The sequence below is a fragment of the Meles meles genome, chromosome 13 (genome assembly GCF_922984935.1).
Source record: "Meles meles chromosome 13, mMelMel3.1 paternal haplotype, whole genome shotgun sequence".
Classification (NCBI taxonomy): Eukaryota; Metazoa; Chordata; class Mammalia; order Carnivora; family Mustelidae; genus Meles; species Meles meles.
The window spans coordinates 73166690-73183281 of NC_060078.1; the positions used below are offsets into that span (position 1 = coordinate 73166690).

The 16592-nt window shown below is 39.4% G+C and overlaps 1 protein-coding gene across 1 annotated transcript in view; it reads left to right on the top strand.

The window, feature by feature from the left end:
* Positions 1-16592, top strand: part of ATRNL1 (attractin like 1) — an 836623-nt gene that overhangs the window by 727190 nt on the left and 92841 nt on the right. The window contains exon 28 of the mRNA XM_046027294.1: positions 3932-4046. Within this exon, the coding sequence (XP_045883250.1) occupies positions 3932-4046 (115 nt within the window). The remainder of the gene's footprint in view (positions 1-3931; positions 4047-16592) is intronic.

A 16592-nucleotide genomic window follows, 5' to 3' on the forward strand; every position in this document is an offset into this window, starting at 1 on the left:
ATTGTCATGTTTGGAGAATGCTAGCAAATAATTATTTTGAAAACTGATAAATGAAAGGGAATAATCAAGTATTTAGCCTACTTTTCCTATAAAAACTGTATACAAACTCTCACTGAACTAAGAACAGAGGGGAACTTCCTTAACATGTTGAAGAATATTTGCACAAATCCTACAGCTAACATCATGCTTAACGATGAGAAAGTTGAAGCATTCCCACCAAGATCAAGTACAGGGAAGGTTGTCCCTTCTCACCACTCCTTTTCAACACTATACTGGAAATTGCAGCTAGTAACTTATGACAAGAAAAAGAAAAGGAAGGTATAAATATGGGGATGCAAAAAATGAAACTCTCTTTAATCACACATGACATGATTTTCTATGTAGAAAAGTCCAAAGAATCAACAAAAGTACTCATGGAATGATAAGCAATTACAGCAAGGTTGCAAGATACAAGGTTAAAATACAAGTCAGTTTCTTTCCTATGAACCAGCAATGAACAAGTAGGATTTAAAATTAAAGATATAATAGCATTTATACTACTACCCCTCAAAATGAAATACTCAGATATAAATCTAACAAAATATGTACAAGACCTGTATGAGGAAAACTATAAAAGTTTGATGAATAAAATAAAAAAGAACTAATAAAAGTTAAGTTATTCTGTCTTCATCAATATGGATGATCTATAGTGTCAAGATAGCAGTTCTTCCCAACCTGATCTATAGATTCAAAACAATCCCAATAAAAATACCAGCAGGTTATTTTGTGAATATCTACAAATTAACTCTAAATTTTATATGGAGAGGCAAAAGATCCAGAATAGCCAACACAGTATTGAAGTCGGGAGGCCTGACACTATCCAACTTCAAGACCTACTATGAATCTACAGTAATCGAGATAGTGTAGTATTGGCAAAAGAATAGACAATTAGATCAATGAAACAGAATAGAGTGCAGAATTAGACCTACATAAATATAGTCTATTGATCTTTGTCCAAGGATAAATGCAATACAATGAAGCAAAGGTAGTCTTTTTGAGAAATGGTTCTGAAAGAACTGGACATCCAGTGCAAAAAAATGAATCTAGATAGCTACCTTATACCTTCTACAAAAATTAATTCAAATGGATGATAGACCTAAATGTAAACTGCAAAACTATAAAAGTCCTGGATAACCTAGAAGAACACCTGATGACCTGGCATATGGCAATGACTTTTTAGAGACAACACCAAAAACACAATCTATGAAAGAAATAATTACAAAGCTGGAATTCATCAAAATCAAAAACTTCTGCTCTTTAGAAGACAATATCAAGAGAATGGAAAGACAAAACACAAACTGGGAGAAAATATTTGCAAGAAAGACATCTGATAAAAAAAATTGCTTTCCAAAATATACAAAGAACTCTTAAATCTCAACAATAAGAAGCAAGCCAATTAAAAGTTGTCCAAAGACCTTAACAGATGCCTCACCAAAGGAGACATACAGAATAGCAAATAAGCACATGAAAAGATCCTTCATATCCTATATCATCAGAGAAGTTCAAATTAAAACAGCAGCAAGATGTCACTGCACACCTTTTAGAATGGCCCAAATCTGGACCACTGACACCATTAAATGCTGGTGAAGAGGCAGAGCAAGAGGAGATCTTATTCATCGATGGTGGTAATGCAAAATGATACAGCCACTTTGGAAGACAACTGATGGTTTCTTAAAGAACTAAACATACTTGTACTATAAGATCCAGCAGTCACACTCCTTGATGTTTACCCAGTGGAGCTGAAAACTTACATTCACACAAGAGCCACCACATGGATGTTTACAGTAGCTTTATTTATTTTATTTCCTTATATTTTTAGAGAGAACACATACAAATGGGTGGGAAGGGACAGAGGGAGAGAGAGAATCTTTTTTTTTTTTTTTTTTTTTACCTTCTAATCAGTTGCTCTAGGTTTGTTTTTTTTTCCCCATTTTATTTATTTTTTTCAGCATAACAGTATTCATTGTTTTTGCACAACACCCAGTGCTCCATGCAAAACGTGCCCTCCCTATTACCCACCACCTGTTCCCCCAACCTCCCACCCCTGACCCTTCAAAACCCTCAGGTTGTTTTTCAGAGTCCATAGTCTCTTATGGTTCGCCTCCCCTCCCCAATGTCCATAGCCCCCTCCCCCTCTCCCAATCCCACCTCCCCCCAGCAACCCCCAGTTTGTTTTGTGAGATTAAGAGTCATTTATGGTTTGTCTCCCTCCCAATCCCATCTTGTTTCATTTATTCTTCTCCTATCCCCCTAACCCCCCATGTTGCTTCTCCATGTCCTCATATCAGGGAGATCATATGATAGTTGTCTTTCTCCGATTGACTTATTTCTCTAAGCATGATACGCTCTAGTTCCATCCACGTCGTCGCAAATGGCAAGATTTCATTTCTTTTGATGGCTGCATAGTATTCCATTGTGTATATATACCACATCTTCTTTATCCATTCATCTGTTGATGGACATCTAGGTTCTTTCCATAGTTTGGCTATTGTAGACATTGCTGCTATAAACATTCGGGTACACGTGCCCCTTCGGATCACTACGTCTGTATCTTTAGGGTAAATACCCAGTAGTGCAATTGCTGGGTCATAGGGTAGTTCTATTTTCAACATTTTGAGGAACCTCCATGCTGTTTTCCAGAGTGGTTGCACCAGCTTGCATTCCCACCAACAGTGGAGGAGGGTTCCCCTTTGGGAGAGAGAGAATCTTAAGCAGGCCCCCTGCCCAGCATGGGACACAACGTGGGGGCTGTCTTATGACCCTAAGATCATGACCTGAGCCAAAGTCAAGAATTGGACACTTCCCTGACTGAGCCACCCACGTACTCCATATAGTAGTAGCTTTATTTTTAATAGTGGAAATTTATAAGCATCCAAGGTGTCCTTCAGAAGGTGAATGGATAAATGAACTGTGGAACCTCCAGACAATGTAGTGTTTCTCAGCACTAAAAAGGAATGGGCTATCAAGACAAGAGAAGCCATGGAGGAACCTTAGGTGCCTATTTATTACTAGTGAAAGAAGTCAACCTGAAAAGATTAAATTCTATGATTTCAACTATATGACATTCTGGAAAAGGCAGAACTATGGAGCCACTAAGATCAGTGGTGCCAGGGTTTGGGGTAGTGAGGAAGGGATAAATCGGTGGTGCACAGGGATTTTGGGTAGTGAATATACCCTGAATGATACTATAATGGTGGATTCATGTCATTTACATTTGTCTAAACCCACAAACTATAACACAAGAGTGAACCCTAATGTAAACTATGGGCCTCTGATGACTATGATGTGTCAATGAAGGTTCATCAGTTGTAACAAATATACCTGAGGTGGGGGCAGTTGATGATGTGGGAAGCTATGCATATGTTAAGGCAAAGTGTGTAGGGGAAATATTGTACCTTCCTCTCACTTTGTTGTGAACCTAGAACTGCTCTAAACAATAAATTCTATATCACATGCTTGTACTATAAGACTGATGAATCACAGACCTGTACCTCTGAAACCAATAATACATTATTTGTGAATTTAAAAATTTAATAAAAATAATCCTGACAATTGTTAAAAAAAACAAAGTCTAAAAAAATCTAAAAAAATAAAGTCTATCAAAGGAAAAAACAAGCTAAAGATAGAAAAAAGAGTACTTTTTAAAAAAATAAATATGTACCAATATTTAACTCCCCCCCCCAAAAAAAGTCTTCTAAATGTTAATGACCACCACTACAAAAACACTGTATTACAATGAGAAAACAGTCAATTGAACTATTAGAAAATGAGGCATTTTCTGTCCCCATCCACTGGGAGTGTATGGTTTAACTGACTTCAGCAAGGGTAGGAAAAAGTAGAATCACAGTGTCCTGTCAATTATGCGAATTTAAGATTGGGTTTTCTTTTTCAGGGAGCACCCAAGCCCATAGCCATTGAACCATGTGCTGGGAACAGAGCTGCTGTTCTGACTGTGTTTCTTTGTCTCCCTCGAGGATCATCAGGTGCCCCTCCTCCTGGACAGTCAGGTAAGACGAACGTGGAGCCATCAGCAGTAAAACAAAAACACATAGACTAAATGGAAGACATAAACAATACCATCACGCAGCACAGTGAGGATACTTACATCGTTCTAATGGAAAGTGTGGTAGAATTTCTTAGAATGCAAACTTTTACCAAAATATCTAGAAATCCGCATTGCTATAAATTCAGATTTGCCAATGTTTCTCTTAGAAGTACATGTTAAATATATGTGTATGTTTGTGTATAATGTATGTGAGTATGTATGTTCACACACACACACACCCCAATGTGTTGTTGTAACTACAGTAAGAAATCTCACTGACATGGCAAGCAAATTTTTGACCCCTTTGGGCCACTTATTTTTTCCCAGTATGTGCGTCATATAAGATGCCAAATTATAAATGTGATTAGAAGTTTGCTTTGTAAATATGGAACCAAATTAAGGAGTTTACTTGCATGTTTGGAATGTGTAGTGTCAGAGGATGATGGCTTGATGCCACGATCTCAGTATACTTAATATATATTCTTGTTCTCAGCACCAGACAGCTGGAGCTCATGGGTCAGGGAATCCTCCCCCTCAGATGGCACAACCAGTCTTCGCCTCTGGTTCTTTTCCTACCTGAAAATCATATTTTGAATTTGGGGGTAACTGGATGTGCCCTGTTGGAGGTCTTCTCGTTGCTGTGATGTTGTCCACATTGTACACACACACAATGTTGAGTATAACTTGTAATTAAATCACAAACTGTGCTTATGTCTCTCTTTTTACATATTCTATTCCATTGTCTTACAATGTGTAATTTTTCTGTCTCTGATTATTTGCTCTTTCCAACTCTTATGAAAGGGATGCTTTTTGAGGGTAAGGGTAATTTCCAATCTTTCTCTTCAATTCCCCTTAACCAAAAAGTGCCAGAGATCTGGCAAGTTCTCAATAACAGTAATTGATGCTCAATTCACTTCCCTGATTACTTTCTCTTTTCTTGGTTCCCTAGCGAGCCTTGACCTTGCATCTCACTTTCTTGATTTGTATCCAACCTGACACAGAAATGGAAGCTGTATGACTTTATTCCCTGTAAACTTAAGATACTCCTATAATGGAGTTTTTCCCATATGGAGACAGAGGGTTTCCATCATTTAAAAATGATTTGTCACTTACGGTACCTGATGATATCCTGTTGCAGGAATTTCTACACAAAGTTTATTTGTAGGTGTTTGTTCAAAGAAATGAACATTCTCTGTACTCTCTCATATATTGAGTGAATGCCTTGCTTTTCTTTCACATCTTCCAAGGTAAACGTAAATGGGATGCAGTAAGTAGAATAGTTTGGCACGGGTCAGATAAGACGGATAATTATAGGTACTGTGCCCAGCTAATGGAAGTATTGTTTTAGGGCTGGGATGATTTCCAAAACAAACCCTTCACTAATGAAAACAGGTCTGTGTGATATACACCGAGGTTCTTCTGGATCCTTGACAAGATGACGTACTGATGGGCAGAGTGAAGGCAACTGCCAATATCTGTCCCTTTAACCTTTGAAATCTTTTTGACTGATTTGAAAGAACCCAGTGGCAGTGTGGCCCATTACCTTAGCTGTGTTCCATTGCAGATGCATTATGATTCCTAACAATAATGCTACCTTAGATGTGCATAGTGCTTTAATCTACACAAGTGTTCTCTTATTTTTTGCATTTGATCCTCATGACAAGCCTGTGCAATCAGTAGTATAAAACTCACTTTGTAAAGGAGGGAATTGAGGCATAGAAATCTATTTCTACACCCAAGGAATAATTAGGAAACTACTAGAGTGTAGAGAAAAAAAAAAATACTGATAGCCAACATGCCAGGTAGTTTCCCCTGATGCTACATAGCAGAGAGCTTATTTCTCTATACTCCATAGCCCGTGTCTTCACAAAGCCCAGCATTTGTGGGAGTACTGAAAATGTCTATAGCGTTGATAAAGGTACACAAAACTTTGAGTTAACTTACCATACTTTCTCAGAGCCTGTCGATTGAGCTATATCGAAAATCTGTGTGCATAATTCAGAATGAGCTTGTTCTTTGTTTAAAAAAAAAACTCATAAATTTATAGGTGTTTTTATAGGATTAGGAATACTCTTTGAGTCTACTTCAAAACAGTATTGTGTGCTGTCTGCAGTCTACTTTGAAATGCATCAAAAACATGGTATTGATGTATGGATTGTAGGTAGGATGGGTGGATAGAAGCTGCATTATAAAGCAGGTCAAGTAATTGTTAATGGTAGAATGCAGGTGGTGGGAATACTGTCGTTAAAATTCTTTCTACTTTGCTACGTGTTTGAAATTTTTATAGTAAGATGTTAGGAAACAATAAAACTTAAAAAAAAAAAAAAAAAACTCCTGACTTCACTGCAACCACAAACAAACAAAAAACAGGCAGTGTTTGTAGAGAGAAATTTTCTAATGTTCCCATCTCAGTTTTCCCTAAATAAGGCAAATACTGACACCAACATACAAATTATATGACTTATTTTTTTACTCTTCATCAAGATACTTGGTGTGTACACAGCCAACTAAAACTTAACATAGTACCATCTATTACTTGAGAAGAAATGCATTCCAGGGATCACTTGAGAACCATATTGGCTCTTGGAAAGGAAATGTTGACATTGGTTATCTCATTTCTAGGGTTTGGTTTACCTCCTATCTTTGCAAGAAGTTCGTCTATGTGCCTGTGCTCATCCCAGTGCCCTACACACAGAAAGCAGTTCAAAAACACTTTTCGTGATGATGGTGGTAGAGAAAGAGCTTCATGGATCAACTCCTGATGCCATCCCCACTATGGGACGAATACAGTGCTAGGAGCCTTCTCCTGGCTCTTGAGTGACTTATGTCTCCAGATACTAGCATATCTATTCAATGACGAATATGTCTTATTTATTAGATTAATAGTTCTCTTGCGGTCCTTAGCCCAGTCTCAACATTTTTTAAAGTAGCTTTCCAAATGTTGAGTGATGCTTTTCGTAAGGTTTTCTTCATTAGCATGAATGAAAGCCCTGAAGACAAGGGTCAGTTTGGGGATAAAGAGAAGGCGGGAACATCTGAGGAGCTTGGTGGTCTTCTCTCTGAAACTGAGTGTCGGCACCGACAAATACGTGATTCGGAGACACACGCGTGCTAGGTTGCTCGCCCTCTCTTTTGAGCAGCAGCCAGTAATTTTTTTTTTTAATTTAAAATATGACATTGTCTTTCTAGTTCATTCTGTTTCCACCAGAAAGTATTTAGGAATGCTTAGCAAGTCATAAGGGTCTAAAAACGTGTGAAGTCCTTTCCATGTCTTTCCTCTTAACAGAGGTCGAGAGAAAAGCTGCAGATTCATCCATCAGATTACCCCATGCACTAATCTTTTTTTTTTTCTTTTTTATTTTTTTAATGTAATGAAATTAGGTGTTTGTGAGCAATTCTCCCTCTCAGTGGCTTAGAAGAGTAAAAGCGAAAGATATTAAATAGGCTTTTTGGCATTCCTGGAGCCGGACTAATTAGGTTCCCAGCTCCCCCACCCCGTAAACCTGCTGCTTCATTATTCTTTGTGAGAAACTGCGGCCAGCCATGCCAGACTCTTTGGGTTAACGTGGGATTTCTGCTGTTGACATATGTACACTATACACCACTTTCTCTACTGACCTCAAGATGGTTGAAAGACTGACAGCCCCATGAAAACAGGGCCCATCAAGTAATTGCTGCATGACACTCAACAACAAAGCAGGTCTCCAGTCACCTTGGATGGCAAGGTCCCCAAGCGTTTTAGAGTCACATTAAGATGAAACGTGGACAAAGTAAATAGAGCTCTTCAAAAGCATAAATTGAAAATGATAATGATTGCTGTCACTTTGTGATGGAAGATTATGGATTTCATAGTTTATGGATTCTCACTAATAAGAAGCAGATTAAATCTTCTCACTGGATTAAAAAATCCCAGAGACCCATATGTCCTCAGCCAAAAAGAAGTTAATGTGCTTCAACTAAAAGTGGAATTTCGTCCTGGTCTTGCCTCATATTTGGCTGAGTCTAACAATTCCAAAAAGAACACTGTAAAAAGGCTAAGATTTTGATTTTTTTTTCTTTAGGCTTAGAAGTTTTGGCAGGATGACCAGATTATTTTAAAAAATCTAAAATATTGTGTAATGTTTAAAATGATAGTCTATTTACAGTGTCATGGGTCATGATGACACTAAAGAAACTTCGATTTAATTAAATGAAAAAGAGGTGGGAGAAAGGGAAGTAGTAATTCTGAGCATTGTCTCAGGTGCTTTCCATACAGCCATTGGTCTAACCCTCTTAATGATTCTGCAAAGTCGCTATTGTTATCCCGCAGCACCCGTGAAATATAGAAGGTCCTTGCAGTTCCAGGGACAGATTGGGTCTGCAGGTTCTCAGCGTGGGACTCTTTTCCTCTGAAACCTGTTTTTAAGCTAATTCACATTTCCGGAAGCTTCTGAGTTTTCTCGTCCCTTAAGACTATTTTCCTTCCATAAATTTGCCACTGGATCTTCACACTTGCAGAAACACACCTGTTGATCTAATCTTAGCACTCTCTCTGTTAGAGGTGGTTGGAATAAGAAATAAAATTACTGAACCATATCAAGTCTTCGTTATGAAAAATCTGGCATGGTAGTTACCTTTTAACCTCAAATCCAAATATTATTTACATACACCATATGTATCTTCATAAAGAAGAAAGAAAAGAGGCTTTTCATGGCAAAATAAACTATAAAATTAGGCAGAGAGCCCAGGCAACAACAAAGAACCACCTGGGATTATTGTTAATAAACATGACTCTATGTCAAAAATACACGTGCTATTAAAAAGTCCCACAGATCAATCATAGGAAGTAACTTTGTCTTCTATCCAAAGTACAGTTATATCATTACTGTGAGTCTTCATGTAGCACCTTTATTCATTTGAGAAATATTGAAATGTGTCTGCTGCAGGCCAGGCACTGGGTGTATGGTGGTGAACAAAAACAGAGTTCCTGCCCCTTTAGGGGGTACCCCATGTGTGGAGATAAACGTGAAGTAAGTAGTCACACAAATAAACCAGTAAGACAAATTGTGCTAGGTGCTAGGGACACAGAGTAAACAGTGCTGTAAGAGAGAGTTATACGGTCACTAAGCTTAAGATCCTTCTAAGGGAGTAACAAAATGACAGTCACTCAAATCCTCTTTTCTCAGTTCTCACTTGCCACTAAGTCTTTGTCTGGCTTGACAGTTGAATAGTCCCTACCCCGCCTCTCCAGCTTCTGGAAACCCTCCCCTCTGGTGTGCCTTGATGGACCTCAGGCACCTACTTAGAGAGGATGGACGTGGAGCACCTCCCTTCAGTTCTTGGTTTGCCTCACCTGCCTCATGTCCTTTAGCCAGCCTCTCATCTTTCCCCATGCTGTCCCCCCAGGTCTGTGCCCTAACTCCTGACTCCGGATCTCCAGCCAGTACTGCTCACCTGTTGAGCACCAGCATTGCAACCTGGATTTGCTGCCCTGTAGGCATAACGTCACTCTTCCTTGACTCTCTCCCTGTTACACCGCCTACTTCCCTACTGTTTTTGTAAAGTTCATTTCAGAGTGGCTCAAGTTTGAAATCCTGGAGTTGCTTGCCTTCTTCACTTCTCCCATCGTGTGTGTAAATCATCATGAAGATCTTTAGATTTTGCCCCTGTGGCAGATAAGGCAGACATCTTGTTTTTGCCATTCTTCCTGTCTCCAGTTTTCATCTGGGCACTGGCTGTTCTCACTGGACTTCGGCCAAGAGAGCACAATTCTTTTTTTTTTTTTTTAAGATTTTATTTATTTATTTGACAGACAAGAGATCACAAGTAGACAGGCAGGCAGAGAGAGAGAGAGAAGCAGGCTCCCCACTGAGCAGAGAGCCTGATGTGGGGCTCGATCCCAGGACCCTGAGATCATGACCTGAGCTGAAGGCACAGACTTAAACCACTGAGCCAACCAGGCGCCCAAGAGAGCACAATTCTAATCATATCACTCTCTTCCTCATAAACCTTTGCTGGCATTTTATTGCCTATTGATGTGAGTCCAGACATCTAGTCTGGGGTGTGAGGTCCTCCTCAACCTCTCTTCAGCCTTCTTTCAGGTTTCACATCCACCCACAGAATCCTTGCCAGCCCTACCTACAGAGCACCACAGGCGAGCCTGCCCTTGGGCAGTTATTTTAACCTCTTGGACCCTCAGTTTTCTCATCTATAAAGTAAAGAAGATGACCACATGCTATATTTTTATGATTGCTGCCAGGCCAGTAGTTCCACATGCCTGTTTCTTCCTATGATTCTGTGAGTGTATGTGTGTTCTCTGGCACACACTGTTGTTCCTCATACCTGAGGTGCATTCTCCCTCTTAGCTGCCTGTTTCCAAAGCCCAGCTCAAAAGCCAGTTCCTCTTCCACGAAGACTTCAGTCTCCTCCATATACATGTGACCTCACTCTCCTTGAAGTCCCATAGATCTACCAGTTCAATTCATTACTGCCTCCTAACATGTATCAGAGTCGCTGTGCTCTTTCCTTAACTTTCTTCCCAGGTGGTGAGCTCTCTGAGGGTAGCGGCTGTGTCTTATTTTGTCTTTGATTCCCCAGCTGCTAACAAGATTTGGTACTTAGTAATTGCTTGACAAATATTTAATTGATGAATAAAATTAATTATCCCTAAATTATAGAACTTCTTCACCAAAAATATGTTGAAAATCTATAGTTACATACTATACAAATGTACAATTTACTAGTTATAATTTGACTTCAGGCCAATAATCTTTGATAGACGAGATTTTATGTATTTATGATTCATGTAGCATTCATGTTACAGATCTTGTACACTCAAATCAAACTCAACATTGCACCTTTGATGAAAAATATTAAAACTTGGTTGTTTGATTTAAGGTTTAAGGAAAATCAGAATATTAGGGGACTATGACACAAAAAATAAGGCACTGTATGTTTCCAATGTAGCATGTACTAAACCTATCATAAACATATTCTATTTTTTATTATTTGAACGTTGATTTCTTTTTTGATAATAATTTTTACAAAACCATGTTTTTTCAGTTTGAGAGAGCACAACTAGGTTCCACCCTTTGTGACCAGAAAAATAACTTTTTGAATCTTATGGAATAAGATTAATCTTATTATTAATCTACATATTCCATAAGGAAAAAGAAAAGATTTGGATAGAGCATGACAATGTGAGATTTTCTGGTTTTAAATTCTGGCTCAGTAATTTATTTACTATGTGGTTATAGGAAAGTTGACTTAAACTCCATGAGTTTATTTTTCTCACCTATGAAAGAAAAGTTATATTATATACTTCATAGGGTGATTATATTTCAAAGAATGGTAATGAGCATAGAGCAGAATCACAACAAATAATATGTGTTAATAATAAGTACAACAGCAACTGATACTTTTTATTTGCTAGATGCATTTTGTGAGGTTATCTTTCCTGACTATAACTAATATGGAGACATTTATTCCCTTATGGGAAGTGGGGTGGGTTATGGTCAAAGGCCATTAGCTATATGCTTTGAGGGATAGTGGAGACTTTCTTTCCCTGCGCAGTGTCTCTGTGAAGTGACATGGCCATGGTCCTCCCATTTGAGATTTTCATTTTTTTCTTTGTGTCATTGGTAATGGAGAGAAACTAATTAATGTGCAAAAGGAACAAAGAAGAAAATAAGGACAAGAAACATGAAGAATAGTGAACATGGCTAATTAAATATGCAGTAGAAGTAAGTGAAACAGCCTGGAAGTTAACTCACTCTCAAGATAGAGCAATTAGAAGCAAACTCACATGAAAAGTCAGAATTTATGGACGTGAAAAGTGAGACCCCCGGCACTAAAAGCATGGCCCACACATTTTTCTTTTCTTTTTCTCCCCACCTGCCACTCTGTTCAGGTATTTCTAGAATTGACTGGGAAATAATTACTGTGGTCAAAGAGAAAAATAGGAAAAACTAAGCAACTCAACAAATCAACTTAGAAAGCCAAAGGGGAAAATCAAAATTTGTCTGGTATAAGTAAGCTGCCTTCAAAGCAACAGAACAAGAAAATAAGAATTTTGCAGGGATGAACAAAATTTAAAGCGTAAGTCAGCCAGCCAGTATTTCCTATGCTGGTTGACACCACGGTCTCTTTACAAAGCTTCCAATTAGTAAGATGTTTCACTTTTAATTGGTCATGAATTAAATAGTCCTGCTTTACATACTTTAGGGGAATTTAGCAGAAGGCCACCTGCCTTAAACAAAGATAGATGGGTAATCCTGAGTGTTAGACAATTTTAGAAGTTTAGGAGCTTTAGAACTGAACTTAGAAACCATTTACTTCTATCCTGCATTTTGCAGTAAGAAAGAAAGAAAGAAAGGGAGGGAGGGAGGGAGAAAGGAAGAGAGAAATAAAGAAACCTGGAGAGCCAGAAATTGGGAGAGATTTGTCAAGCTCGTAGCTTGTGGAGACTAGAACCAAGGTCTCTGGATCTCTCTTAGAGGGAGGGAATTTACCCCACCTCATGTTTATTATGCCATGTTGTAAAGCCTGACAAGAAAAAACCACAATAATAATCCCCTCATTGCCAGAAAGCAGGACTGCACACCTTTCACCTGGGGCCCAGAAATGGCAGATGGAAATGAATTCCCTAGGTCCAAAAAGAAAAATTAAATGACTTGAGAAAATATGTCTCCTTATCAGCCAACTGATAAAATGCTAAGAAAATGTGGGTCAAAGGCCCTGGGAATTTCTTCTTTTCACATAAACATTTTTCTGGTGGCCACTCCAAAAGGTCAGTGGTCCCTTAGCAAATTCATCTGGAAGGAGTATATTCAAGGTTTGATAAAAATTCCATGTTATACTGACAGCTGATTTAATCTCCTATCATTTACTGTAAAATGGTGCCACAGGACCTACCAAAGACATCTTTGTGTGTGACTTTCCCTTCATTCTTTTTTTTTTTTTAAGATTTTATTTATTTGACAGACAGAGATCACAGGTAGGCAGAGAGGCAGGCAGAGAGAGAGGAGGAAGCAGGATCTCCGCTGAGCAGAGAGCCCAACGCAGGGCTCCATCCCAGGACCCTGGGACCATGACCTGAGCCAAAGGCAGAGGCTTTAACCCACTGAGCCACCGAGGCGCCCCCTTTCCCTTCATTCTTAATGAAAGGCCCAGTGGAGAAGCTCGCACCAATGGTAGTAGTGTTGTAACTCTAAACAAGGTAAACACTGATTATAACAACATTAACCACTTAAGGCCAGAATCATCTCTCTCTAGGGACTTTTAGGGAAAGAGTTAATGGTCCTCTGCAAAGTGAGTAAGTTGCCTTCTTTTATACACTGTATCACTTGCCAATGAGTTCTTCTTGGTCCCTGGAATTATCATTTAGAAGGCTTGGAGGAATAAATGAATTCTTGCCCCATGAACCTGCTGTCTGACATAATTTGAACCGAACCTCGAAGGCCCTAAAAGTCTGGATGCAGTGACCATACATTCAGTTCCATTTATTCAACAAGCCAGGCAAGGATCATCAAATCAATAACATGACTGTGCCATCTGCTTTCCCCTTGCTCACCATCATAATGAAAAATGACTCCTTAAGTGTTCTGTGAGGCAATTAGTTCTGAATGTAGAGCTGTAATGGTGAGAGGCTGAGTCACATTTGTATTCAAAACTTTACTGGTAAAATGGAAAGGCAACTATTGTCCATATTAATAGATACATAAAATGTATAAATGGGGTAATTTGGTATTACTCTATTTATGCATAATATTATAAAATTGCAGAAACACAGAGATAGGAAGGGCACTGTAATGACACCTGGCTCATGGCTTGCGTCCACAGCTAGTGACCCTGTTCAGATCATCTTGGACAGACAGACTATTTCTAAAAACTTTCCCAAAAGACATGCCCATAACTTCTGGGACTAACTCGTTCTGTTATTTAAAAGTCTTCACTGGGGCGCCTGGGTGGCTCAGTGGGTTAAAGCCTCTGCCTTCGGCTCAGGTCATGATCCCAGGGTCCTGGGATCAAGCCCGGAATCGGGCTCTCTGCTCCGCAAGGAGCCTGCTTCCTCCTCTCTCTCTGCCTGCCTCTCTGCCTACTTGTGATTTCTCTCTGTCAAATAAATAAAATTAAATTAAATTAAAAAAAAATAAAAGTCTTGGGGCGCCTGGGTGGCTCAGTGGGTTGAGCCTCTGCCTTCGGTTCAGGTCATGACCTCAGGGTCCTCGGATCGAGCCCCACATCAGGCTCTCTGCTCAGCGGGGAGCCTGCTTCCTCCTCTCTGTTTCTGCCTGCCTCTCTGTATACTTGTGATCTCTATCTGTCAAATAAATAAATAAAATCTTAAAAAATAAAATAAAATAAAAGTCTTCACTGCAATTTTCCCATTTTCTTTTGTTCTCTCTCTCTCTCTGTTTTTGTTTTTGTTTTGTTTTGTTTTTGTTCTCATCCCTCCAGAAATAGAGAACAGCTGATTGTGTTCCTTGGGTCATCTCATGGCTCTCAGAATGTCCCTCAATCTTCCCAAAGCTCATTTGCTCAAGAGTCATGGAATAGAAGGAGATTCTGGAGATGGTTCTATCTCTGTTCGAAAGAGGAGGAAACTAAAGTTCACCTGAACTTCCTTAGTGCCCACCATCCTCGAACCCAGGGGGCTCTCTCTGTGTCATCATGCCTTAGTGCTAACATCTCTTCTAAAACCAGCTGCCCTGCCCTGCTGGTTACTTTTGCCCCACAGTTCAGTAGGACTTCTTTGTCCCTTCCTGACCCTTTCTGCCATTCTGCATTTTGCATTTATACCTACTGTTTTTCTTGCACAAGGAAAGGAAGCAGTCCATGTCAGTTAGTCTCTCTGATGTTTCAAGGTTTTTTGAAGTTTAATACCATTATTCTAAGCTCCGTTCTCATGCCCTGTGTGCCATTTGTGTCATCTGCAAATATGAAATTTTAGAGAGACAAAAAATACTTCACATTGCTGGATGCTAAAGTAATTTTTAAGATGCACTTTGATGTTATGAATAGACTGCACCCCTGTCCTGAGATCTGACGATCTACCTAAACTATCCTCCAACACACAGCAACCCCCACACCTCCCCTCCTAACAAAGGAATGCCACTTTGAGGGTCACTCCCTCTGTGAAACCTGTTTCCATCCTCAGTCCACTCCTTTATTTTTTGTTTGTTACTATAACATTTTTATTACAGGGTCTCTCTGTTATTCAGACAAGCTGAAGGCAGGAGTGTTCCCCTTGTTTATCATTATATCGCTGGGTGCTAGGTGGTAACGAGCATGCAGTAGAAAGCACATGTGCTTAATTCTTCTACTCCTTTCTCTTCCTCACCTGTCCTTACTGGTGCTAACTTCCCAGAGTCCAGCGCTTAACTCACTGTGAATTTTCAACTGCATTTTCCCATGTACTTGTTATAGATTAATCACAATATAAATTATAATATAAATTAATTCTATATGTTTCTCAATTTTAAAAAGTGGGGAAAAAAAAACCCTCCCTATCAGACACATGAAAAAATGTTCATCATCACTGACCATCAGGGAGATTCCAATTAAAACCACATTGAGATACCACCTGACACCAGCTAGAATGGCCAAAATTAGCAAGACAGGAAACAACGTGTGCTGGAGAGGATGTGGAGAAAGGGGAACCCTCTTCCACTGTTGGTGGGAATGCAAGTTAGTTCAGCCACTTTGGAGAACAGTGTGGAGATTCCTCAAGAAATTAAGAATAGAGCTTCCCTATGACCCTGCAATTGCACTGCTGGGTATTTACCCCAAAGATACAGATGTAGTACAAAGAAGAGCCATCTGTACCCCAATGTTTATAGCAGCAATGGCCACGGTCGCCAAACTGTGGAAAGAACCAAGATGCCCTTCAACGGATGAATGGATAAGGAAGATGTGGTCCATATACACGATGGAGTATTATGCCTCCATCAGAAAGGATGAATACCCAACTTTTGTAGCAACATGGACGGGACTGGAAGAAATTATGCTGAGCGAAATAAGTCAAGCAGAGAGAGTCAAGTATCATATGGTCTCACTTATTTGTGGAGCATAACAAATAACATGGAGGACATGGGGAGATGGAGAGGAGAGGGAGTTGGGGGAAACTGGAAGGGGAGATGAACCATGAGAGACTATGGACTCTGAAAAACAACCAGAGGGTTTTGAAGGGGCGGGGGGGTGGGAGGTTGAGGAACCAGGTGGTGGGTAATAGGGAGGGCACGTACTGCATGGAGCACTGGGTGTGATGCCAAAACAATGAACACTGTTATGCTGTAAATAAACAAAAAATAAAATAAAATAAAGAATATATTTTGATATGAAAAAAAAAAAACCCTCCCTAATCTCTGGCCTAAAATTTGGCTTCTGAAATAGGACCAAAAGCTCTACCGAGGTTAAATCACCTGTTTCTTCATTGCTGACTAGACCTGTTGTTTCAGCCCCATTCTAGAGGACTGCTTGTCTCAAGTCATGTTGGTTACTTTGCAATATGTGGTTTTTTTACTCCCTA